Consider the following 24,896-nt stretch of genomic DNA (forward strand, 5'->3'; position numbering starts at 1 on the left):
GGCAGACTATATTTTTTGGGGGGGGTGAATGAATTCCTATGCCCCACAAATAACCCAGAGATGTATTTTAAATAAAAGGACACATTCTACTCATGTAAAAACATGCTGATTCCCGGACCGTCCGCGGGCCGGATTGAGAAGGCAATTGGGCCACATCCAGCCCTCGGGCCTTAGTTTGCCTACCCCTGACTTAAAGGAATACTAAGCCTTGGTTATAAAGTTTGCTCCAAGACATTGCTAAGACAACTTCGATGGCCTATGTCAGCTGCAGGATTGCTGACCATGGTCTTCAAACACACAGGTTGACCACTCTCCATGGTGCTGAACTTGCCTTGCCTTCCTGTTTGCCTGGAACCCTGGGGCAACTGATCCCTTCTTCACTTCGGCCATCACCTATCCAGGGCAGAGGGCATTCTCCGTAGATCAGGGCACATTTTTGGGATTTAGACAACAGGGGCATGGGGACACTGGCACATTCTGTATGAGCTAGTGGAGGCAGAGGTAAAAAGGAAGGCATCCAGGCCCTTTGAACAGATTGCTCAAGCATATACAGGTGGAAAGGGACCAAGCCCAGATTATACTCTGGAAGAGTTATATACAGCTGTCTTCATTTTATGGGAAAGACCAGAGTGGTCATGGCAAGGGGTGGACCTACAAAATCAAATCAACAATTCTGGATTGATGTTTTCATGTCTGGGCACTTGTAGATTCACTTTGGGATGCAACCCCCTTGTCTCCTCGCCCTGGTTTTTGCTCAGGGGCACTGAGGACTTTCTACTGTGTGGTGGTTCACATCCCAATGCACATTAATGCATCTCCTTTTAAGTGTGATCAAGGTACACCCCAAGCCTGGTTCACACATGCACATTCATCACTTGATAGCAGACCATATCATGATGCCTTCGTTGCATTGCTTGGGAATGAGCATTCACAAACCCCAAAGACGGAACTTTTGTACCACCACAGCTCTTTTTGGTGCAGTCAAATTTACCTGACAGTCACTGAGTAGAGGGAAATCAAGCAACAGATGCACACATGTGAGATGGGCCTTGAAGATGACATGCTTGGTGCTTTCATATCCCTCATTACTGGGGCCAATTAAAAACCACATTGCTTGACCCTTGCAAAGCCTTCAATCTCTTACACCGTGACCATTAGCCAAACAACATTAAACACTTTGAAGTCCCACTGATTTCAATGGGACAGAGAGTTAACTGAACGATTAACTCCTGCAGAAAGTGATGGGAGTCTTTGGCTGGGCAGAGACCTTGGTGTCCATATTTCCTTTTTGAACCTCAGTTGGCTTTTTCGTTCCAATGCGGGTTGCATCCTCAGTCTTGAACACGTATCTCGATTGAGCACAACCACAGTTCAGAGCCTCCTCAACACACACACACACACACACAGCAGCAGCTGCATTCAGTCTACCCAACCTAGCCTATTCAACGTCTGAGCTCAGAGTGAGCTTGTACCTTCTCCAAGCACAGGCCAAACAGACATTAGCAAGGCTCTCCACTTGAGTCATGACTGCCACAGATATCTAGGTCGGGGGGGGGGGGAGGAGTAGCACATTGGCACCTGCTCCCAGTTTCTCATTCAGCTGCGTATGAAAGGGGAACAGCATCCAGGCTAAAAACTGAAGAATCCATTTGCAATCCAGCCAACAAACCTTTCAAGTCCTCAATAAGAAAGTGCGAAAGAAAAACCCAAGATACAAGGAAGTGAAAATCTTGCTGTCTCAAGGAAGTTTGTGAAATGGCCCAAGGGATGAGGGGGGCTGTCCTTGTTTTGAAGAACACTTTGAGATGTGAACACAGCAAGCCCAGAGCCACCAAGACTGGCCTTCAATCTTCGATGCAGATGACATTGCAATGCTGTCCCTTGCAGTCTAAGGTTGCACCATCTTTCAGGGGCTTGGGGACCTTTTTATCCGGGTGGCTCAAGGGCGGTCCATTGGGTGTTGCTGAAAATACAAAAATGGAGGGATTATGTTCCTTGGACTGAGTTCAGCCTGGATGGCTCAGTTGGTTAGAGTGTGGTCCTCATAACAGGTTTGATCCTTGTATGGGACAGATCACGAAGAGTCGGACACGACTAAACGACTAAACAATAACAACATGGGACAGGTGCATATTTGGGCATTGCAGGGGGTTGGGCTGAGATGATCCTCAGGGTCCCTTCCAATTCTATGATTCTATCAGGTACTTCCATCATGAGCCAGGGTCAATTTGTGAATTAAATACGTGGCCTGACCAATGCCATTTTTAAAAGCAGGGAAGACAGTATGTTTACTCCAAAGACTTACTGTCTGGGGATTACGCCATAGAAAGCACCCTTAGAATTGCAGCGTAAAGCTCAGGGGATCAAACCAATGAAGGTTTTGTCCATCAGGTGACAACGCAAACCCCAAAGGTTGCACGTTTGCCACCTGCGGGAAGACTAAGCTGGTCACAGCAGTGCCAGCCACCCCCACCCTGCCCAAAAAGACAGAACACAGTTTATCAGAGAGTAATAAGCATTGCCTTACCTCTCGTAGCAATGAGAACTGCAGAGGAAACTCTCGCAAACGGCTAAATATCTATTGATAAGAGAGAAAACAGCTGGCTTGCCCAATGCCCTTTTGTTTTTTTGACTCATGGCCCCCACTTTAAAATTTATATTCTTAAGAGAAGAGGGGGGGCAGCTGCAAGGAACCTTAACTCACCCGTCACGTAAGGTCCCAGGGGCATCTGACTGTAGTTGACAATCCCACCTGGTCCTGGACCACGGAAGTTTGGGCCAAAGTTGTTGCTGTAGATCTGGGAGGAGCCAAAAGAGGCCTGGAGAGGGTGGAGATGGGGAAGATCATTTATTTGAAATCACAAACCAACCCCATCCCCAATGGCTCTGGGTGGATACACTTTAGAAACAAAGAAACCATCAATATTACAATGATTATTTTTTTAACCGCTAGCGATTGATGCTGTGTACAAAATAACTTTAGCAAAAGAACAACCCTCTGCCGCACAGAATTTATAATCACAATTTCAAATTGAGGGAGTGGACACAAGGGAAGAGGAGAAATAGGCTTGAATTTGAACTGCTACAGGGTCAGCTGGATTGCAATTGCATCCCCAACAGATATATGGTTTGAAATGCAATTGCATCCCAAACGGATAAATGGTTTGTCTCTTTTCTTTACCAATGCACACAGAGCATCTGGCCACACACAGAAACCACAAGCCGCCACCCCCACCCCCACCCTGGATTAGTGGGGAAAGGCTTTCCAGAGAAAACAGGAGCGCATTCTGGGTGTGTTGATGCACCGATGCCTTTTAACACTGCCTCTAACCTGCTGGATGCTGGGGTCGCTCCCCCGGTTTGTCAGCCGGCTCAGGATGCTTCTCTCAGACATCTGGAGGCGAGCGGCCACAGGTGGGATGCGGGAAAGCATGGAGGGCAACCGAGTCACATCGGCTTTCATGTCACTCAGCAGCTCTTCCAGCTGGTTTAGGACTGCAAGACAGTTGGGCACCTATGAGCCCCAGAAACCTGAACCCAACCCATCTGGCAACACCACACTTCTGTGTAACTTAGGCTACCATTTCTTATATTTTATTTCAGTACGTGTCATCATAGGAAATCCATTAGCTGTGGGTGCATCTGACAGAGCCCATGAAAACCTATCCCATGATAAAATTGTTAGTGATTTTTAATGCAAAAGCATTTATAAAAATTAAAATAAATTAAATCGTTGATTGTTTTCCTGATATAGACAGAAAAGTGAGCCTGGCGGGCCGATTATGGGATCAGATTCTGAGAGAGAATTGTAACCAATGGGATCCCCAAAAGCTATGAAATGCAAGTCTATGGCACAGAATTGTAAAGTTGGAAGGTACCCCGCAATCTAGTCCAACCCCCTGCAATGCAGGAATCATAGCTCAAGAATCCCTGAAAGATGGCCATCCAACCTCTGTTGAAAAACCTCCAATGAAGGAGGGTTCACCACCTTCTGAGGAGCTGCATTCCACTGTCGAGCAGCTATTGCCGTCAGAACGTTCTTTCTAATGTCTAATCAGAATCTCCTTTCTTGCAATTTGAGTCCATTGGTTCGGGTCCTGCGCTCTGGAGCAGGAGGAAAGAAGCTTGCCCCATCTTCCGTAGGACAGCCCTTCAGATATTTGAAGATGGATTCATATCCTCTTTTCTAGGCTAAACATCCCCAACTCCCTCAACCAATCCCTGTGAAGCCTGGTTTCCATCTTGGCTGCGCTCTCTGCAGAGATGAGTCATATACCCTTTGGGGGTGTTCTTACTGTGCAAACTCTCCCCTCCTTCCCCCACCCACAACACGCACAGAGTTATATTTACTGATTGCAGACATTTAAATTCCTGTTGTTGTTGTTGTTGTTGTTGTTGTTGTTGTTGTTGTTGTTAATCCAAGTTCACTTTGCCAGCGCTCCCATAACCAGTGGCGAAGCAAGCCAATCGGGCACCTGGGGCAGTGCATGTGCACCCAGGGCCGGGGCCCGCCACACGCGGGGGTGGGGCCAGCTGCTGTGGGGGTGGGGCCAGCAACCGTAGGGGTGGGGCCAGCCGGGGCAGGACACTCCATGGGGCCTCTGAGGAGTCTGCCTGCCACCTCCCACTCAGATGCCCTACAGCTGAGGGGGAGGCAGTGGGAGGACCGTCTGGGACAGTGCAGAGCCTGCGGGCGCCCAAGCCACCACGTCACTCCCAGGAGAGATGCATGGCTTGGACACACTGCAGGCCCCGCGGTGAGTGCCGCCCAGCATTTTGTCACCCCCCTCAGTGATGACACCCAGGGCGGCCTGCCCCCACCGCACCTAGCTTCCTCCGCTCCTGCCCATAACACAGCTGTTAGTTTGAGTTCAGCTTCCCTTCGAACCTGAAAAATCTCTTTCCTCTCTTAGCCATCCAACTGGCATGGGAGAACCAAGACTGGGTGGAGCAGGGAGGGTGGTCCCTTTTCGGGAAAGACCCACCTTTATGAAGGACGGCGTTGGCGGGCTTGTTCCCCGCGAGGGACTCTTTGGAGAGGTGCTGGTGGCTCTCAGCAAGGCACTCCACTTCAGCCAAGCGGGCGTTCAAGGCCATGGCCGGGTGATTGGCGTCCTGGGTCATGTTGAGGTACGCTGCCCGGCGGAGCTGCTCCTCAATCACCAGCGCCTGCTCCAGCAACTGCAAAGAGGATACGGGGAGCAGGTGCCATTAACCTTGCAGAATCATCCAAGATGCAGAGGTGGCCTCTGACACAGATAGCAGCAGCCGAGGAGCGAAACTTTGACCAGGAGAACATTAGCAGAGCCTGCTGGATCAGGCCAATGGCCCATCTAGTCCAGCATCCTGTTCTCACAGTGGCTAAGCAGGTTCCCTAATGGAAAACTCATAAGCAGGAGCCCCAAGAGTGCTCTTGTTTACTGTAACTGGCATTGAGGAGCATTGCTGCTACTGTGGAGACAGATCATAGCCATCATGCCTAGTTGCCATTGATAGCCTTATCCTTTCAATATCCCATTACACAGGGGGATGCGAACGCGTGGGGGGGGGGACATCAAGACAGGCTGCAGAGATTTAAAACACCCTGGTTAAATTGTCCCTGTTTGCACCAGGAGGGAGGACATCTGGGAGTCCTTCAATTGAATCATTCTGGCCAGGGAGCTGGGAGTCCAGCAACATTTGCAGGGTTGCAAAAGCTCCCCACTCCTGATTTACATCAGTCAATCCTGAAAGGTACACTGCCTCTGTCCGTGGAAGCTCGTCTTTGCTACAGCGGCTGAGACCTGGCGATAGGTTTTATCCTCTGCAAATGTGGCCGCTCTCGAACGGGTATTTCTGGAAACCCACCTTGAACCGCCGTGCCAGGAACTTGTTCTTCATCTCCAAGTAGTTACCCTTGTGGATCTCTGACTTGAAGGGCTCGTTCAGGATTACATAATGCGGGTCGTTCTGGATGTCTTGCCAGCGGGCGTAGCCGTGACTTAGGCAGCAGAGGGGAGAGGCGTTAAGGGAACAACAGAACCATCTGGCATCTGAAACATCTCCATTCATTCATTCATTCATTCATTCATTCATTCCTGCCACCCCTTTCCTTAGTCAGTTCCCAAAAGCCTGTTGGAAAAAGAAAGTCTTCACCTGCCAACAGAAGGATAGCAAAGTGTGAGCCCGTCAGGCTTCTTTAGGAAGGGAGTTTCAGGGTCTGGGAACAGCCAACGAAAAGAAAGATGTAGAAGGGAGCTCTCAATTTCTACTTTTCCCAGTCTTAAATTTGGTTTGCCCCATTTCCACTTCAGCTTGGGCAATTTTTATAGAAGATTATCTCAGAGAATCTTCATGCACATTCCTCCTAATGGAATGCATTTTTGCATGTTCACTGATATTTCATTTTATTTCTTTCAAATAAATTTACTGTAAAAAACACACACCTCGGGGCAGTTTACCCCCCCAAAATTAAAGCAATTAAATGACCACTGAAAAAAATTAACAACAATAATTTGCTTCTTCTTTTTTTTTTGAAAAGTTAAAATAACAATAGACTAATGAAAACAGATTAAAACTTGCATCACCTTTCTAAACTTCAAGGCAGACACACCTAAAACAAAAATGATTTTAGCAGGCACTGAAAAGAATAGAGTGAAGGCGTCTGCCTGATCTCAATGGGCAGGGAGTTCCAAAGTGTAGGTGCCACCACACTAAAGGATCAAGTTTTTACAAATATGGAATGGGTATTATGTGGCACCTGTAACAGGGCGAGATCTGCTGAGAAAAAGTTCTGCGTGAACTTACCCCTGTTATATGCTTTTTTTGTTTGCATTTGTTTTCATCACAAAATCCAGTAATAATAAGAATTTGTATGCTGCCCATCTGGCTCAGTCCCCAGTGCCATCTCTCGGTAGGACCTTTCCCGTCAGAGTAGACAACACTGAGCTAGATGGACCAATGGTCTGACTCAGATTGGGCAGCTGCCTAGGTTCTTATATCTCTGTGTGTGCAGCTTGGCCGAATAAGCGTGTGAACTGCCCTTTGGATTTCACACTTCTCCTGTTTTGAGTCCTCAGCTCAAGAAACATACCAAAATGCTCATTTCAGGATTAAGTACCTTTGGAAATGTGCACACAAGATAAAATAGGGATCTGAATATGAATCTGCATGCATTTTTAAAACAAAACATCATAATAAGCCCACGTTAATTCAGAAACAGGGTAGGACCAACTTATATGTGCAAAATACGACATGGGCCGTAGTTCAGTGGGGTAGAGCATCTGCCTCGCATGCAGAAGCTCCCAGGTTCAATTTCCGATAGCGCCTCCAGGTAGGGCTAGGAGTGACCTCTGCCTGAAACCCTGGAGAGCCACTGCTGCCAGTCAGTGTAGGCAATACTGAGCAAGATGGAGCAATGGTCTGACTCAGCAGGAGGCGGCTGAAGGAAACCACTGCCGCATCCTCCCCGACTTCCCGTAACCACGCCAAGGATACGTGACGATTCCTGCCAGGAGCCAGTAATCGTGCCTCCGGTGCCAGATGTCGTAAATCTTCCCTGGGGAGACAGCCGCCCTCTCCTCGTTCTGCCACAGCGTGTGCAGTTCTGTAAAGCGAGAGCGGAGAAATGCTGCATTTCAGGCGCCACACCAACTGTGGACTGGAATGTCAAGAGGAGGCTTAATAACGCTTGACATTTCCACAGCCCTTGTGGGTAGGAAGCCTTGCAAAAAACTCTCGAAGGGAGGTCGCTGTTATTAGCTCCACAGGGAGCCGAGGGACAACAGGCTGCCCAGGAGTCCAGGCAACCAAGCCAAGAAATTCTTGCATTTCCTGCATTGCATGGGGGTTGAGCTAGATTGGCCTTAAGGGTCCCTTCCCTACATTTCTATGTGGGTTGCCAGGGCTCTGCCTTACCTCTGATCCTGTGTTATGCCTCTGTGTGAATTCATCATCGTCATTACTATTATTATTACCATTATTAATAATACCAATACAGTATTGAACAGTTATTTATATAGCACCATCAATGCACAAACGGCTCTGTACGCAATTGAAATAAGAAATTCTACCCCACAGGGTGTCCAAATCTAAGACAAACTTTAAACAGTAAAAAAAAAAATCAGTAGTTTGAAATGCACAATTCCCAATGCATAGCAGAATTATGTACACTTAGAGGAGGTTGCCTGTCACACCTCTGCATAACTCACTGCTCTGTCTTTCCCTCCTCCTCCCAGTTAAAGGGTAAGCAATTTTGCCATGTCTCTGCATCTCAGTCACTCCCTGTGCAGGGCATGGCAGAATTACCTGCCCTCAGAGGAGGTTGCCTGCTGTGTCTCTGCCCAGCTTGCTGCCCTGGCTTTGCATCCTTCCTCTCAGCCTCTGCTTGGGGCAGGTAATGCGTCTTATGCGACTGGATCAGAATTGTCCCTCCTTCTGAGGAGACTGCTGCTCGCCGTGTCTCTGTATAAGTCACTGCTCTGAGCTTCCCAACTTCCAACCCAAAATATGGGGCTGAGATGGTAACAATGAAGCCTGCCTCCAGTCTCAACCAAAGAAGGAACAGCGCTTGAGCCACCAGGATCTCACAGGGGGAGGCTGGCTTTCCAGGAGGTTGGGGCCTGCTCACGTGTACCTGTGAAGCCCCCGTCAGCGATGTTGAACATGAATCGGATCCCACTCTTGTCGTCCTTCTTCCCATCCTCCTCCTCCTCCTTTTCTCCATTCTGCTGAGCCTCTGACACCTCCTTTTCTTCTGCCTTGGCATCATCTGCTTAGCAAAACACAGAGGCACCACATCACAAGAACACAAGCATAAGAACATACTAAGGGCATGATGGGTCATGCCAATGGCCCGTCCTGTCCAGCGCCCCATTCTCACAGTGGACAACCAGGGGGAATTCATTTTTATAAATGCTGTACAGTGGTACCTCCGGTTAAGTACTTAATTGGTTCCGGAAGTCTGTACTTAAACTGAAGCGTACTTAAACTGAAGCGAACTTTCCCATTGAAAGTAATGGAAAGTGGATTAATCTGTTCCAGACAATGACAAACACCCCCTAAAACAGCAATTTAACATGAATTTTACTGTCTAATGAGACCATTGATCCATAAAATGAGGGCAATAATCAATGTATTGTACTATAAAATAAATAAGACAGTATTGTAGATGATAAAAAATAAAATTACAGTGGTACCTCGGGTTAAGTACTTAATTGGTTCCAGGATGCCATTCACACCCCGAAAAGTACTTAATCCAAGTGGCGATAGCACGTATGTGCAAAGCGCCAATAGAGCACTTCTGTGCATGCATGAAGCACGCAGATCGCTTCTGCGCATGCGCACGCTGCGGAACCCAGAAGTAAACACTTCTGGGTCCGCAGAGTACTTAAACTGAAAGTACTCAAACCGAAGCGTACTTAAACCGAGGTATGACTGTATTAGGTTAAGGTCTGGTTAATTACAGTAACATTTTTTGCTCTGTTTTCTACATGGGTAATATTCTTCTTCTTCTTCTTCTTCTTCTTCTTCTTCTTCTTCTTCTTCCTCTTCCTCTTCCTCTTCCTCTTCCTCTTCTTCTTCTTCTTCCTGCCTTACTCTGCACACTTGTCATTATGTATGTTTTATTTTTCAATAAAGAAAAGCATAAAAAGAGGGTGAATTGGAGGGGGGTTGCTTAAGAATGCAGACCAAACGAAATCCTTAGGGAAGCCAGAGTCTTGCAGAGGTTCTATATAATGATGGCTGGTTGCTGCTAAATTAATAATATCCTGAGTAAAGTGGATGGAATCCATCAAGTCTGCCTGTCCTAATACTGGCTCCATGCAGGGTAATCCCTCATGGCTAATCAAAAGTGACTCATTAATTGCTGGGGGCGGAGAACAGTAGCCAGTCAGATGCCCATGAATGGAAACCACAAGCAGGAGCTGAGCACAAGAGCCCCCTCCTTCCCCACACTGTGGTTTCCAGCAAGTGGGATTCAGAAACATGGCTGCCTCTGACAGTGGAGGCAGAGCATAGCCATTATGGCTGGTTCCCATTGATTGCCTTATTCTCCCCGATGAATTTGACCAGCCCTCTTCTAAAGCCATCCAAGCTGGCAGCCTTCAAGTGTGCAATGGAGCAGGTTCTCCAGAGCAGGGGTGCCAAGTTGAATAAAATATTGTAGGGGCCATGTGAGTCCTGCCTGGCATAATCGATCACATGACACAGTGCACACACACACACACACACACACACACACACACACCATTTGAATGGGTATGCCCAACAACTTTGTGGGAGCCCGTCTCCCTCAAATATTTTATAGTGGGGACTGAAGCCCTCACAGCCCCTAGGAGTTGGCTCCTATGCTCCAGAGTGAGCTTGGCATTCAAGCCATACCCAGCTGGAAGAAGATGCCCTGGACTTTTATCCTGGCAAACCTCATTGAGGGGCCCCAAGTGCAGCAGGGACCTCTGCCTGCCCACGTTGCAGTTGTAACAATGGGATATTTAAGAAACCTTTCAGAACACTTGCTCACAAATGAAACGAAAGGCACAAATACAGAATGGGAGACACCTGGCTTGAGAGCAGTACATGTGAAAAGGATCTAGGAGTCTTGGTAGACCACAAACTTGACATGAGTCAGCAGTGTGATGCAGCAGCTAAAAAAGCCAATGCAATTCTGGGCTGCATCAATAGGAGTATAGCATCTAGATCTAAGGAAGTAATAGTACCACTGTATTACACTCTGGTCAGACCTCACCTGGAGTACTGTGTCCAGTTCTGGGCACTACAGTTCAAGAAGGATACTGACAAGCTGGAACGTGTCCAGAAGAGGGCAACCAAAATGGTCAAAGGCCTGGAAACGATGCCTTATGAGGAACGGCTTAGGGAGCTGGGCATGTTTAGCCTGGAGAAGAGAAGGTTAAGGGGTGATATGATAGCCATGTTCAAATATATAAAAGGATGTCATATAGAGGAGGGAGAAAGGTTGTTTTCTGCTGCTCCAGAGAAGCGGACACGGAGCAATGGATTCAAACTACAAGAAAGAAGATTCCACCTAAACATTAGGAAGAACTTCCTGACAGTAAGAGCTGTTCGGCAGTGGAATTTTCTACCAAGGAGTGTGGTGGAGTCTCCTTCTTTGGAGGTCTTTAAGCGGAGGCTTGACAGCCATCTGTCAGGAATGCTTTGATGGTGTTTCCTGCTTGGCAGGGGGTTGGACTGGATGGCCCTTGTGGTCTCTTCCAACTCTATGATTCTATGAGGACAGAAAGCAAATTGATCCTGAGAAATCAAGGTGTTGATTTTGGAGGAAATTGAGCAAGTTCCTGGCCCTCAAGAAGCTGGTGGGGAGGAGCTTCTTTTGACCCTTGATGTGAGAAACCAAGGGAAAGTTATATATGACTATGCATGCTGAGCTGGGTAAAAGCTGAAGAGGGGGCTTCTCACCTGACTTGGATTCTTTACTGCTTCCTTTACAGGGGCTGGCATTTGATTCCGGTTTTGCGGCTGGCTTTTCATTCTCCTGGGAGGTCTCATCTGCAGGAGCTGGGCAGGGTGGGGGGTAGGCAGGGAGGAGGGGAAGGAAGCAAAGCCTCGCATCAGCCAACAAGGAGATGAACACAGCTTTCCCTCAGGCATCTTTGCATCAGAAATTGGCACCTGGGGCAATGGGGATAATATGGCCCTCTTTGGGGCCTTACTGTCTTGTCCCAAATATAATAATAGCCTCACCTTCCGCTTTTAAAACCATGCAAGTTGTTGGCCATCACTGCCTCCAGTGGGAGTGAGTTCCATAGTTTAGCTATGTGCTGTGTGGTCATATAATATAGCCCCTCATCCTATGGATGTGCACACTATAATGCGAGGCAGCTTTATTTACACTACTTTTTATTGCAGCCTATTATGCACATTTAGATAATTCTATGTGCTTTCTTTCTTTCTTAGTGCTTGTCATTGACAATAAAGATTTGCTTTGAACCCACGTTCCTCACACTGGCTCACTATTCCAGGGGCAAAATGACATCAAGCGAACTAGATCAGGGTCCGGTTTGATGGGTCGTTCTGAGGTACCGGTTGACACCCCCCCAAAAAAACCCCATTGCTCTTGCATTGTCACCTCCCCACGGCAGCTCATCAGCCCCACACCTTTTGCTGGCTGCTCCGGGACAGGCTCCACCCTCTCGCCCTCTTCAATGCTCTCTTCGCCCGGTTTTGCTTGTCCCACCACAATTTCCTCCTTCTCGTCCTTCTCCGCTTTCTCTCTGTTCACCGGCACCTTAACATAAAGCAGAGTTTCCATCACCCCAGGCTCTTTCTAAAATGAATTTGTCTGATCCTGATGGGGGCTGTTAGAAGGTAGACTGTAGTCTGTGGGTCAGTGCCCTATTCGTCCTAGTGGGTCTGCCCCACTGCTCTTTCTCATGGCCATCAAATGTCAGCCCACTTTCTACCCCTCTTTTTTCTTCTTTGTTATTATTAGTAGTATTTTCTTGATGCCAACCCATATATTTTCCCAGTTTACTCTGGGTTATCCCTTTCTGGGTGAAACTCATTATTATTGGGTCCATGGAGCCACAGGTCAATTCTGTGTCCAGGGTGGCTATCTATCAGCTCCATCTGGTATGCAGGCTGAGACCCTACCTGCCCGCAGACTGTCTCACCAGAGTGGTGCATGCTCTAGTTATCTCCCGCTTGGACTACTGCAATGCACTCTACGTGGGGCTACCTTTGAAGGTGACCCGGAAACTGCAATTAATCCAGAATGCGGCAGCTAGACTGGTGACTGGGAGTGGCCGGCGAGACCACATAACACCGGTCCTAAGAGACCTACATTGGCTCCCAGTACGTTTCCGAGCACAATTCAAAGTGTTGGTGCTGACCTTTAAAGCCCTAAGCGGCCTCGGTCCTGTATACCTGAAGGAGCGCCTCCACCCCCATCGTTTAGCCCGGACACTGAGATCCAGCACTGAGGGCCTTCTGGCGGTTCCCTCACTGTGAGAAGCAAAGTTACAGGGAACCAGGCAGAGGGCCTTTTCGATAGTAGCGCCCGCCCTATGGAACGCCCTCCCATTGGAGGTCAAGGAGATAAACAACTACCTGACATTTAGAAAACACCTAAAGGCAGCCCTGTTTAGGGAATTTTTTAATCTGTGATATTTTAATGTATTTTAATGTATTTTGGTATTTGCTGGAAGCCGCCCAGATTGGTGGGGGAAACCCAGCCAGATGGGCGGGGTATAAATAATAAATTATTATTATTATTATTATTGCAACACTAAGTCCCTATCCGTGCACCAAGGATGCCCCTCCTAGCTCAAGGGATGTGCCCTTACCTGGCTCTCCCGTGGCTTTTTTGCCCTCTGCTCCAATGGATCTTTTTCTTGGGGGATCCCTGGCTGCGGGTCCGCTTTGTCTGAAACAAGAGACAAGGCCCGCAAATGAAATGCAGGCAGCTTGGCAAAATCCTGCACACAAATCCATTTTCTAGGCTTTTACGCATCGTGTCAAGTCCAGGACTTCATCTCCCATCAGCCCCAGCAAGCATGGCCAAGGGCGATAGACATTGTAGTAAGGCTGCCATACGTCTGGATTTTCCCAGACATTACTGGGATTCTTAGGCAAGTCAATCGAAAAATCACTCAACAACTTTGGGGTTTGTCTAAAAGAAAAGCTGGGGGGAAAGTTCAACAACTTTCGGGTTGTACTGGTTTTTACAACCCTAATTGTAGTCCAGTAGCATTTGGAGGAGAGCATAGAAATAGGAATAATTTATTGGCCAAGTACCAACATACTTGAATTTTGCTTCGACTACATTGCAATGTAAACGTACCTTATACAAACACTATTCCACTCACAATACAATAGCACAGCAAAGAAACCCCACCCATAACTGGCCTCCCCTTCCGCTACACATCTACAAATTTAACAATTTGATGGCACAAGGGGGGAAACTGTTCCTGTGCCTAGGCCGTTTTTGTGTATAGAGTCCTGTAGCAATGTCCAGACGGAAGTAAATCAAACAGATGATGACCGGGATGCAAAGGTTCTGCGACAATTCCCTCTGCTCTCCTCCTAACTCGGATAGCATAAAGTGTCTCTATTAAAGGCAAACTAGCACCAGTTACCCTTTCTGCAATTCTTACTGCTCTTTGGAGCCTTTTCTTGTCCATCTTGGAGGCTGTGCCATACCAGGCAGTAATAGAATTACAGAGAACAGGTTCAATGATACCTCTGGATCAAAATTTCCCCACCACCCGATTTGCATTATATCAATCCAGCACTTTATGAACAAAAGAAGCTGCCTGCTATTGAGTCTAGCCCAGCCTTTCCTACACATTGTTTGACAGTGGCTGTCCAGGGTTTCAGGTGGGGATGTTTCAGCCATACCTGTTTGCAACGTGGGCCCCACCTGCCCATGAGCTGGGCTGGCCGGGACAGGCGTGTTTGGGTCTGAAGAAAGAACCTCCCCGCCCTTTTTGCTCTCCAGGCCTTCCGGGATGAGGTCAGGAGTGCTGTATTTCCCATTGACAGGTTCGAACTCTTGAACCTGGATGAAGGAATGGGCAGGGTGGGGGGGGAGGGAAGGTGCAAGGAACATGGGGTTAGACCCCCACACACACAGAGAGAGAGAGAGAGAATCCATTTATTTCTTAAAGTTTAAAGAACACCGTTTCTTACAGAGTACAAAAAGCAGCTTCAGAAACAAAAGGTTATGAATAAAATAAAATGAAATGATATTCAAGTTAATGACGTAATCACCCAGACAATGATATTTAGGTTAAGGTTGCCATATTTCAAAACATGAAAATCTGCACACAGAAGTTGATGAACTTTTTTGGGGGGGGGGCGGATGTTGTTGACATATCCCAATGAATGGCAGCCCTAATTTAGGTTGATGATGTCATCATCCAGGCAATGATATTCAGGTTAATGATGTCATCATGCAAGCAATGATGACTCAGAACTCAAACACAAAAATAAAGGTCATTTCACACTAACTCCCCCCCCCCAAAAAACAACCAACAACCCCTAAAACAGGAAAGAGCGAAACACCTTGATGATTAAACAGAAGGTAAAAACCAGGCCTGCAGTGCTATATCAGTTAAATTAATCTCGCCTTCTGCTACCTGGTGCCCTCCAGACATTTGGGGCCACAATTCCCATCAGCTATGAAAGCAACATTGGGTAACATCAGTAGAAGTCAACTTCTACAGTAGAAGTCAACTCGGACCCAACAAAAACCATATGAACAGTCTTACAATGACTTTTCCATCAACTCACTGAGCTCTTGTGAGCAAGCCTAGCAGGAAATAATTCAAGGAAAGAGTTGACCCACCTTCTTCCTTACTAGCGACATCACACCAATTCGGGTCAGCACATGCTGCCGGGACAACCCCTCGCGGGGGACACCGTCAGCAAAGGTCTCCGCCCCGTCTGCCCCGGGTTCGCACAAGTGCCTCATGAACAGGGAGACGTAGGCCCTGGGGAGGAAACAAACAGGAGGGAGGGAGACGCCAGGGCAAATGGCTTCCATTAAGTCAAAATCGATGCAATTGCCTCAACCCTTAAATTAGACAGCATGAGCTAAGCAGGGATAGATCTCTGTGCGGAAAGACTCAGCTTAGATCCAGGAACCAAACCAACACCCTGTGTCTTTTACCCAGAGTTCAGGTGGTGGATCCTGGAATCCTAACAAAAGGACAAAGCAGATCCCGCAAGTCTGCTTTGGTCTAGAAAAGGCTGAAATCAAGCAAAGCGCTTGGGAAATCCACTCCAAGGAAGTCCATCCATTCTCTGCTGCGACTACTCCAAAATAGGTCCCGAGGGCAGGAAGAGAGAAGGGTTGCGGGGCACCCCCAGTGCCAGGTGTGGAGAGTCCTCCCCTCCCTTTGGCAACTTCGCAGATAAGAATTAATGAGCAGTTGGTAGATTTATAGTCCTTTTATTACAGCATCATGTTGCAAGCACAAATACACAGCTCTCTGCAAGGAGGGCAGTTGCCCCTAGTCCAATCATCCTTCCGGCTTCCACAGCCTTTTCGGCACCAACGGGAAGTTCCTCCCTCCCTCTGACTCCTTTGGTCTCTGATACATTCAGACCTCTGAGTCTGAGGGGAAGGGGGATCCTCCACGCTCTCAAGTGACATGTCAACTAGCTGCTCCCTCCCTTCTGGTTCTGTCGTCATTATCTCATAACTGGGTAACTCCCCACTAAGCTGTTCAGCTTCTGCCTCTTTCTCTCTCTGCTTCTTCTCTGAGATTCTTCCCCCGCCAGCTCTCCATCAGAGAAAAGCTGGTCTGCCATACAATGCACTCCCTAATCCTTGTCTTTAGACCATTCCCTGACACCCAGTACCTGAATTCCTTCTCGCTTTTCCCCCGGAGGTCCCGCACCAGCCAGTGGGAATTGAAGGCATCCTGAGGGGGCATCCCCCAGCGCATGATGGCATTCAAGAACGCTTTCCGCTGGCGGGCGTTGAAGCCCAAAACCTGCAAAGAGAGGCAGGGAAGGGTGGAGAGGAAGGAGGCTGTGGGGAAAGGTGGCCTTCTCAGATGCCTAGGATAAAGAGGCAAAGCAGCATGGGATTGTAAGGCTGGAAAAGGAACCCCAGGGGTCATCTAGCACCCCCCCCGAAATGCAGGAATCACAGCTACAGAATCCCTGGCAGATGGACATCCAAAGTCTGAAGGAGGGTCCTTCACCTCTCTAGAGAGTCCGCTCCACTAGCCAACAGGGGGGGCCAAGACATACCTCAATGTTCCCACCGACTCTCGCCAATAACGGTGGGAGGGGCTTGTCCCTGTCACTCTTCAGCTGCCTTCGGGACTGCCGCCGGCCACCTAGAGAGCGTCAGAGAGATCCTGTGTCAATAAGCTGAGATCCTAGGAGGAAGCTGCAGCCTCGAAAACGCCCTGTGGAGGGAGGCGGTGCTCTAGACATTCTAGGGCGCTTAAAAAATAATAATGCATGGTTCTGTGCTGAGCTAAGCAACGTGGACTGGGATCCACCAAGGACCAAAAATGAAGACTTGAATTCTGCACACACCACACCAGAGCATCCCTGCATTCCGAAGTCATCACTGCAAGGACTTGACCCAAAATATAGGGCAGGGCTTCCGGGTTAGGCTTTGTTCGCTGACCTTCAGAGCGTCTTCAGCTGTGAGCCTGGAGGGCTGAGAGGCTACTGTGATGTTTTATTGGGTAGGATGTTGGACCGGACCTGGGAGAGCATTTGGCCATGATGAAGCTTGCCAGGTGATCTTGGGTTGAACCACCTCACAGGGTTGTTGTGGGGGTTAAATGAGGACTAAAATCTTGGAGAGGCCAGGGTTGAAATTCCCACTCAGCCAAGAATGAAACTCACTTTCTTTGTTTTTTTAGGATGGCGTCTTCTTTATGAAGATGAGAGAGAAAGGGACTTTAAACAGAGAAAGTGTGTGCAAGATAGGCAGAGATCCTTCAAAAACGATCTAGGAGAGACAACATCAGTGAAGCCTATCTTGTACAGAACTGCCAAAATGGAAGGAACTTTCTCCTCCTTTCCACAGGGTCGGACCAGGTCAGCCTTTCCCCAAAGCTGGTGCCTCCAGATCTTATGGACCACAAATCCCATCAGCCCCAGGCAGAACAGCTGCTCCTTCTGGGACTGATGGGAGTTGTAGTCTGAAATGACCTTGCTGGCTGAAGCTGATGGGAGCTGTGGTCCAAAATGGCCGTGATAGCTGGGGATGATGAGAGTTGTAGTCCAAAACATCTGGAGGCCATCAGCTTAGGGAAGGGTGGTCTAAACCAGTGGTTCCTAAAGTGGGTGGTACCACCTGCAGGGGGGGGGATTCCCTGGGGGTCACAAAGAGGCAAGGGGGTGGCAGGGAGGTGCTGGAGGTGCAAGTGACTATCAGAATGCTGTCGCTAGATCAAGTTCAGCAATTTTGTAGCAATACTATTAATGAAATAATACAGAACATCCACCCAGCATGCATGTTGTAAGCGACAGAAATTACCAGAGACAACAGCAAGCATAAACCTTGTCCGATTAATTCAACTGAATACTTTTAATTGGATTTTGAATGGACATGCAATTAATTGTGACTGTTTTGAATTTTACCGTGTTCTTCTCTTCCATGCTGGGCCGTGCAAACTGCTGTTCAGAATCATGCTTTTTATAGGAGGCGACAATGGGGATGGGTTTATGCAACAAAGGGGGTGGAGGATCCAAAAAAGTTTGGGAGCCACTGGTCTGAGCAAAGATTCGGGGGGGGGGGCGGGGAGAGAGACATGACAAGGAAGATTGCAGGCTGGACTTTAAAGATGAGTTCCAGGTCTGCAGGGTCAACCAGGGGTAACTGTGCAAAGGAATTAGTACCCCCTTTTTCTGCCTTGCTCCAACACCCACAGCAGACTCTGCAGATGCCTGAGCAAATGCCTGCTGTCCATCTACTTTGCCCCCACTTCTGTCAGGATCAGCCTCTAAGGGAACCAAGAGCAGTTGCTGGAACATGCCTGGCTGATGTCAGCACAGACAAGGAAAGGTGGGGGGGGGTTGCCATCGAAGTAACAAAGGTCTGACTCACTCTGACCTTCCGGCCGCTCCTCAAAGTCTTCGTCCTCATCTTCAGAGCCGATGGAGTACTCGGACTGATTGTCAGACAGCTCGTCCTGCCACTCTGCCGGCAGAGGAGAGGGAGGGGTCTCAAGAGGGAGAAGCAAGGGGTCCAATGCTAGGAGGCTCAAGGCTGGGTGCAGCAGCAGCAGCAGGCAGCAGGGTAAAGTGGCAGATTCCTCAAGGGGTTGCGAGGACTCTGCCACGTTGGGCCGCAAGCGTGAACTCACATTTGTGAACGTTTGAAACATAATAATAAAAATCTCCTCGCAACAGGTATTTAAACAACAACAACACAAGAGGCAAAGGTTAAGCCCGCCAAGGTCAAGATTCGGTTGTTGACATTTAAAAGGTACTTAAACATTTTTTTTTGGGGGGGGGGAACAGGCTACCTCCCCAAACACAGTCCAAGCTGAACTTCCAAGTAGACCCTGCTCTTCACTGCAATGATCAGCAGATTGTCACTTGGTGACAATGTGACAGTGGACCGTTCTAGGGGGCAGCAAACACCCTTGGGAATGCCCACCCCACTCAAGTAATTTGTTAGGCACGTGAAAAACATACATGTTTACCCATGGACTTCTACTTTCCTGGACTTTTTGTTCTTGGTTTTAATTGTTTTCTGCACGCGCCAGCTGCTTTATTTATGGCTTGTAGCTGCATTTGCTTCTTTGATTTTTACACTTGCTTTTAGGAAAAGTTGTTGAATACTGTTGCGTTTTTTTATTGGTTTCACAGAAATAGCTTTTAGAGATTTTTATTACATTAAAGCAGGCATCCCCAGACTTCGGCCCTCCAGATGTTTTGGACTACAATTCCCATCATCCCTGACCACTGGCCCTGTTAGCTAGGGATCATGGGAGTTGTAGGCCAAAACATCTGGAGGGCCACAGTTTGGGGGTGCCTGCATTAAAGCATTTTTGCAAATAAATAAACACACCCATAAATAGGGGTTAGCTAATTCTCTTGACTGATGGTTGCAAACATTCCATATGTATTAACATTTAATATGTTTTTTGGTGTACCGGATAAATCGATGGTCACTCAGGAGCTTTTCCAAGGGGCCAGTTTGGGTATACGTGACATCCCAGAATGTAAGCCTGGTGCAAGACACAATTGTACTGTGTTGGGATTTGCCACTGGGCTTCAGCTGGAGGAATCTCACAGTTTAGACACCCCTCTTTGTAGATCAAAAGCATCATTGCCTGCTGATTTCAACTTTTATTCTGATTCTCTTTTAAATTTACCAGCTGCACTGGCTCCCGGTGGAGTACAGGATCAGGTTCAAGGTGCTGATTTTGACCTTTAAAGCCCTATGAGGCATGGGAACCTTGTACCTACGGGACCGCCTCTCCTGGTATGCCCTGTTGAGGACTTTAAGGTCCACAAACAACAATATTCTGGAGATCCTGAGCCATAAGGTGGCTAGATTGGCCTCTCCTAGGGCCAGGGCCTTTTCAGTATTGGCCCCAACTTGGTGGAACGCTCTTTCACAGGAGACCAGGGCCCTGCGGGATTTGTCATCTTTCCGCGGGGCCTGCAAGACAGAGCTGTTCCGCCTGGCCTTTGGGCTGGACTTAGTCTGACCCCTGTGTTTTTCCTCCCTCATGGTTTGGATTTATGGACTACTTAAAATGAGGCTGCATTTTAAATTTTAATATTGTATTTTAATCTGTATTTTAATTAATTGCTTTTTATGTTTTATTGTAATTTTATTGGTGTTAGCCGCCCTGAGCCCGGTTTTGACTGGGGAGGGCGGGGTATAAATAAAATTTTATTATTATTATTATTATTATTATTATTATTATTATTATTATTAAATTAGTTCTGATGTTACATCCAAGTTGTACTTTATGCAGTTTTCCCCCCTTTTCAAAATGTACCCAGCAGCACAGAGAACATTGGGTTGATTGGCAGCATTAAAAAAATATCTGGAACTTATTAAATTGGGGTAGTCAACACAGTGACCTCCAAATGCTTTGGACTTCAAAACCTGCATCCTCCCTGGATACTGGCCATGCCAACTGCGGCTGAGGGGAGTTGTTGTGGTCAGAATATCTGGAGGGCACCAACCAGGTTGGTCACCCTTACATTAAAAATGTGAGCAGCAAGGAAACTCTCAAAAGGACAGATGAAAGCTTCTCCCATCCTTTCCCCTGAATGCACACTTAGAAACAGAATCAGAGGATTGTAGATTTGGAAGGGCACCAAAGAGACATCTAATCCAATCCTTGCCATGAAGGAATCACAGCTAAACCACACAGAAGAAAACCGGTCAGGATCACAGCCCCGTGGAGAGAATGCACAGAGAGTCACTGTGTGAGCTTCCTTCAGGGAAGCTGCATATGTTGAGTTTAAACATGTGTAGGCTCTTTCTCACGAGTACCTGAACCCATTTACAGGTATTTTGCACCCACGTAAAGTGTAACGTGTGGACACGCCTGGAAAGATTGTCCACGAATAACTAGTTTTCAAGTTACTGGATAGGATGAGTGCATATGTTTGAGAGAAGTTCCTGGACTACAATTGCCATCGTCCATTTCTAGCTACTGGCCATGGGCTGATGGGAGATGGAGTCCAACAGCAGCCAGAGGTCTTCAGGTTTGCCACCCCTGGACCACAACAGCCTCACCTTGGTCCTCCTGCGAGGCATCGTTGTAGTTGACCTGCTTCCGGACTCTCTTCCCTTTCCCAAGATTACGGGCCAGATCCTCCTGCTGCTGTTCATAGTGGTGCCTCAGGAGCTTCTCCCAGTAGTCAGGGTCCACGTTCTCCTCCTGCTTGATGATCTCGCGCTCAACTTCCTCCTGCAAGCGGAAGAGGCGAGAAGGGGACAGCTCTCAAACCACAGCTTTGAGAGATGGCAGTAACCATTCCCAAAAGGAGACACTCGCAGGGGGCATGTTGGCAGGGCTGTAGTCCAAGAAAGAAAGAAAGAAAGAAAGAAAGAAAGAAAGAAAGAAAGAAAGAAAGAAAGAAAGAAAGAAAGAAAGAAAGAAAGAAAGAAAGAAGCTTCCAAACTGGATTACTGCAATGCACTCTACATGGGGCTGCCCTTGAAGACTACTTGGAAACTTAAGGTGCTCCAAAATGCAGCAGCCAGATTACTATTTCATTTAGATGACATATAACCTGCTTGAAAACAGCCACACTGGTTGCCAGTTCATTTCCCAGCCCAATTCAAGGTGCTCACATTGATGTTTAAAGCCCTAAATAACTCAAGACCCAAATACCTGAAAGACCACCTCCTTCCCTACAGACCCTCACGGGTGCTGTGACTGGCAGAGGGGGCCCTCTTGGTAGCTCCTCTTCAGGAGGGGGTGGACCACAAGAGGGCCTCCTCCGTGGTGGCCCCTGAGCTGTGGAAGTGCCCCCCCAGAGGTGAGTCTGGCACCTTTGTTGCACAGCTTCCAGCCAATGCTGAAGTTGCGCACTTCTTTACCCTGGCTTTTGACACTTGAGGCGTTGGTTTTTAGGACCCACCTTCTTTTCATGGCGGCAAGTTGTTCTTAATTGTTTTTCACGTTGTGTTTTAATGCTGTAACTAGGACCTTATGGCGAAGGGTGAACAATAAATGAATTAGCTGCTCCAACACTTAAGTTACGAGACAGCCTTTGCTGCCTGGATGTGACTTTACTGCTAAATCGTTCGGAGGTATTTCACGGGAAGCAATTCATGAACGCAGTGAAATAAACAAATGAGCACATACTTAAGGGCTAGAAACATGGGCTTGGCTTGGGCTTTGAAGATTTTCAAGATGGCAGAATCACAAACCAATCTCTGCCCCCTGGAGCATAGCTGTCAAGTTTTCCCTTTTCTCGCGAGGAGGCCTATTCAGCATTAGGGAATTTCCCTTAAAAAAAGGGAGAACTTGACAGCTATGCCCTGGCCTGGAGTGTTCTTCGGTGCCCCAATGAACAGATTCCAATGGCAGGTGGGTATTACTGTCCTTAAGCATCCAGAGACCAAATAGCAAACATGCTCTGGATTATGGAGAAAGCTAGAGAGTTAGAGAAAAACGTCTACTTCTGCTTCATTGACTATGCAAAAGCCTTTGACTGTGTCGACCACAGCAAACTATGGCAAGTTCTTAAAGAAATGGGAGTGCCTGATCGCCTCATCTGTCTCCTGAGAAATCTCTATGTGGGACAAGAAGCTACAGTTAGAACTAGATATGGAATAACTGATTGGTTCAAAATTGGGAAAGGAGTACGACAAGGTTGTATATTGTCTCCCTGCTCATTTAACTTATATGCAGAATTCATCATCCGAAAGGCTGGACTAGATGAATCCCAAGCAGGAATTAAGATTGCCGGAAGAAATATCAACAACCTCAGGTATGCAGATGACACAACCTTGATGGCAGAAAGCGAGGAGGAATTAAAGAACCTTTTAATGAGGGTGAAAGAGGAGAGCGCAAAATATGGTCTGAAGCTCAACATCAAAAAAACCAAGATCATGGCCACTGGTCCCATCACCTCCTGGCAAATAGAAGGGGAAGAAATGGAGGCAGTGAGGGATTTTACTTTCTTGGGCTCCTTGATCACTGCAGATGGTGACAGCAGTCACGAAATTAAAAGACCCCTGCTTCTTGGGAGAAAAGCAATGACAAACCTAGACAGCATCTTAAAAAGCAGAGACATCACCTTGCCTACAAAGGTCCGTATAGTTAAAGCTATGGTTTTCCCAGTAGTGATGTATGGAAGTGAGAGCTGGACGATAAAGAAGGCTGATCGCCGAAGAATTGATGCTTTTGAATTATGGTGCTGGAGGAGACTCTTGAGAGTCCCATGGACTGCAAGAAGATCAAACCTATCCATTCTTAAGGAAATCAGCCCTGAGTGCTCACTGGAAGGACAGATCGTGAAGCTGAGGCTCCAATACTTTGGCCACCTCATGAGAAGAGAAGAATCCTTGGAAAATACCTTGATGTTGGGAAAGATGGAGGGCACTAGGAGAAGGGGACGACAGAGGACGAGATGGTTGGACAGTGTTCTCGAAGCTACGAACATGAGTTTGACCAAACTGCGGGAGGCAGTAGAAGACAGGAGTGCCTGGCGTGCTATGGTCCATGGGGTCACGAAGAGTCGGACACGACTAAACGACTAAACAACAACAACAATATTTGTTTTATTTGTACCATTTTAGAAAGGTGGGTGGGTGGGTGGGTGGATCTGCATGTAGATTTTAGTGTGCCATGCACAACTTTGCTTTGTGTGCGTTGTTGTTTTTTAATGCAACACCCTGAAATAAGCAAACTTATTGAAAAGGAAGGTAAACCATGACTCTGAACGCATTACCACACCGTCCTCTTCTCTCACAACATACTGGGCCACTTTAAAAGAGCTGAGATACTCGTTCATGTTCTGCAGCTCCGTGTCGTCAGTGGCATCTTGGTTGCGGTCCAGGAGCTTTGAGATGGCTGCATCATCGTAATGGATCACGCTGCTGTCCTCTACGTCTTTATTGTCACCTGGGAGGGAGAACATATGCGTGTGAGGAGAGCCTGCTGGATCAGGCCCATGACCCAACTGGTCTCCAGCATCCTGTCCTTGCAGTGGCCAAACAGATGCCCCAGCAGGAAGTCCACAAGCTGGACAGGAGGACAACAGTGCTCTCCCCTCCTGTGGCTTCCAGCAACTGGTAGTCAGAAGTATTGCTGCCTTCAACCATGGAGACAGAGCTTAGCCGTTGAAGCTACTAGCCTTTAACAGCCTTCCCGTCTATAAATTTGTCTGTTAAAGCCATCTAGGTTGGTGGCTCCATTAGTGCCTCCTGTGGGAAGGAGTTCCCGTGATCAGAGGACTGTGGCAAACTCTATGGTGTGAAAAAGTTATGACGCCTGGGGCTTTTTAGTTTAGAAAAGAAAGGCATGAGAACAAAAGGTGCATAAGATCATGTGCAGGAGAAAGTGGGTGGAGAAAACTTCTTCTATCCCTCACTTAACATCAGAACTTAATGGAGCCACCCTGGACTTTGAGAGGTTCAGGACATACCAAAGATACTGCTTCTTCACACAGCAGATCATTAAAACTGCAGAACTCACTCCCACAAGGAAAAGTGATGGCCCCCAACTTGGGAGGCTTCAAAAGAATGTTAGATAAATTCAAGTTGGATAAGGTGATCCACAGCTACTAGTCTCAAGGGCTGTGCTCTGCCCCCACTTTCAGAGGCTGTAGGCACTCAAGTTCTGTTGGTTGGCTGCCCTTCGGGGTGTCTGGTTGGCCATGGTGAGAATAGGAGGCTGGACAAGAAGGGCCCCATTTGACACCTCATCTTAGCTTCTCACGTACAAACTCCAGAGCAAAACAGCGTTGGTGGCATTTGT

General features: G+C 47.7%; 1 protein-coding gene across 1 annotated transcript in view; it reads right to left on the reverse strand.

The window, feature by feature from the left end:
- The window catches only part of CHD5 (chromodomain helicase DNA binding protein 5), a 59,520-nt gene continuing 34,624 nt past the window's right edge, over positions 1-24,896 (reverse strand). Inside the window, exons 28-45 of the mRNA XM_060276468.1 lie at positions 23,869-24,041; positions 21,200-21,374; positions 18,539-18,631; positions 16,720-16,808; positions 16,324-16,457; positions 15,305-15,449; positions 14,356-14,515; positions 13,302-13,381; positions 12,115-12,244; positions 11,416-11,514; positions 8,615-8,749; positions 7,477-7,585; positions 5,848-5,980; positions 4,986-5,181; positions 3,332-3,495; positions 2,705-2,819; positions 2,528-2,578; positions 1-1,963 (exon numbers count right to left, since the gene is read on the reverse strand). Coding sequence (XP_060132451.1) covers positions 2,571-2,578; positions 2,705-2,819; positions 3,332-3,495; positions 4,986-5,181; positions 5,848-5,980; positions 7,477-7,585; positions 8,615-8,749; positions 11,416-11,514; positions 12,115-12,244; positions 13,302-13,381; positions 14,356-14,515; positions 15,305-15,449; positions 16,324-16,457; positions 16,720-16,808; positions 18,539-18,631; positions 21,200-21,374; positions 23,869-24,041 — 2,138 coding nt within the window. The 3' untranslated portion in view covers positions 1-1,963; positions 2,528-2,570. The remainder of the gene's footprint in view (positions 1,964-2,527; positions 2,579-2,704; positions 2,820-3,331; positions 3,496-4,985; positions 5,182-5,847; positions 5,981-7,476; positions 7,586-8,614; positions 8,750-11,415; positions 11,515-12,114; positions 12,245-13,301; positions 13,382-14,355; positions 14,516-15,304; positions 15,450-16,323; positions 16,458-16,719; positions 16,809-18,538; positions 18,632-21,199; positions 21,375-23,868; positions 24,042-24,896) is intronic.

The sequence above is a fragment of the Zootoca vivipara genome, chromosome 6 (genome assembly GCF_963506605.1).
Source record: "Zootoca vivipara chromosome 6, rZooViv1.1, whole genome shotgun sequence".
Taxonomy (NCBI): Eukaryota; Metazoa; Chordata; class Lepidosauria; order Squamata; family Lacertidae; genus Zootoca; species Zootoca vivipara.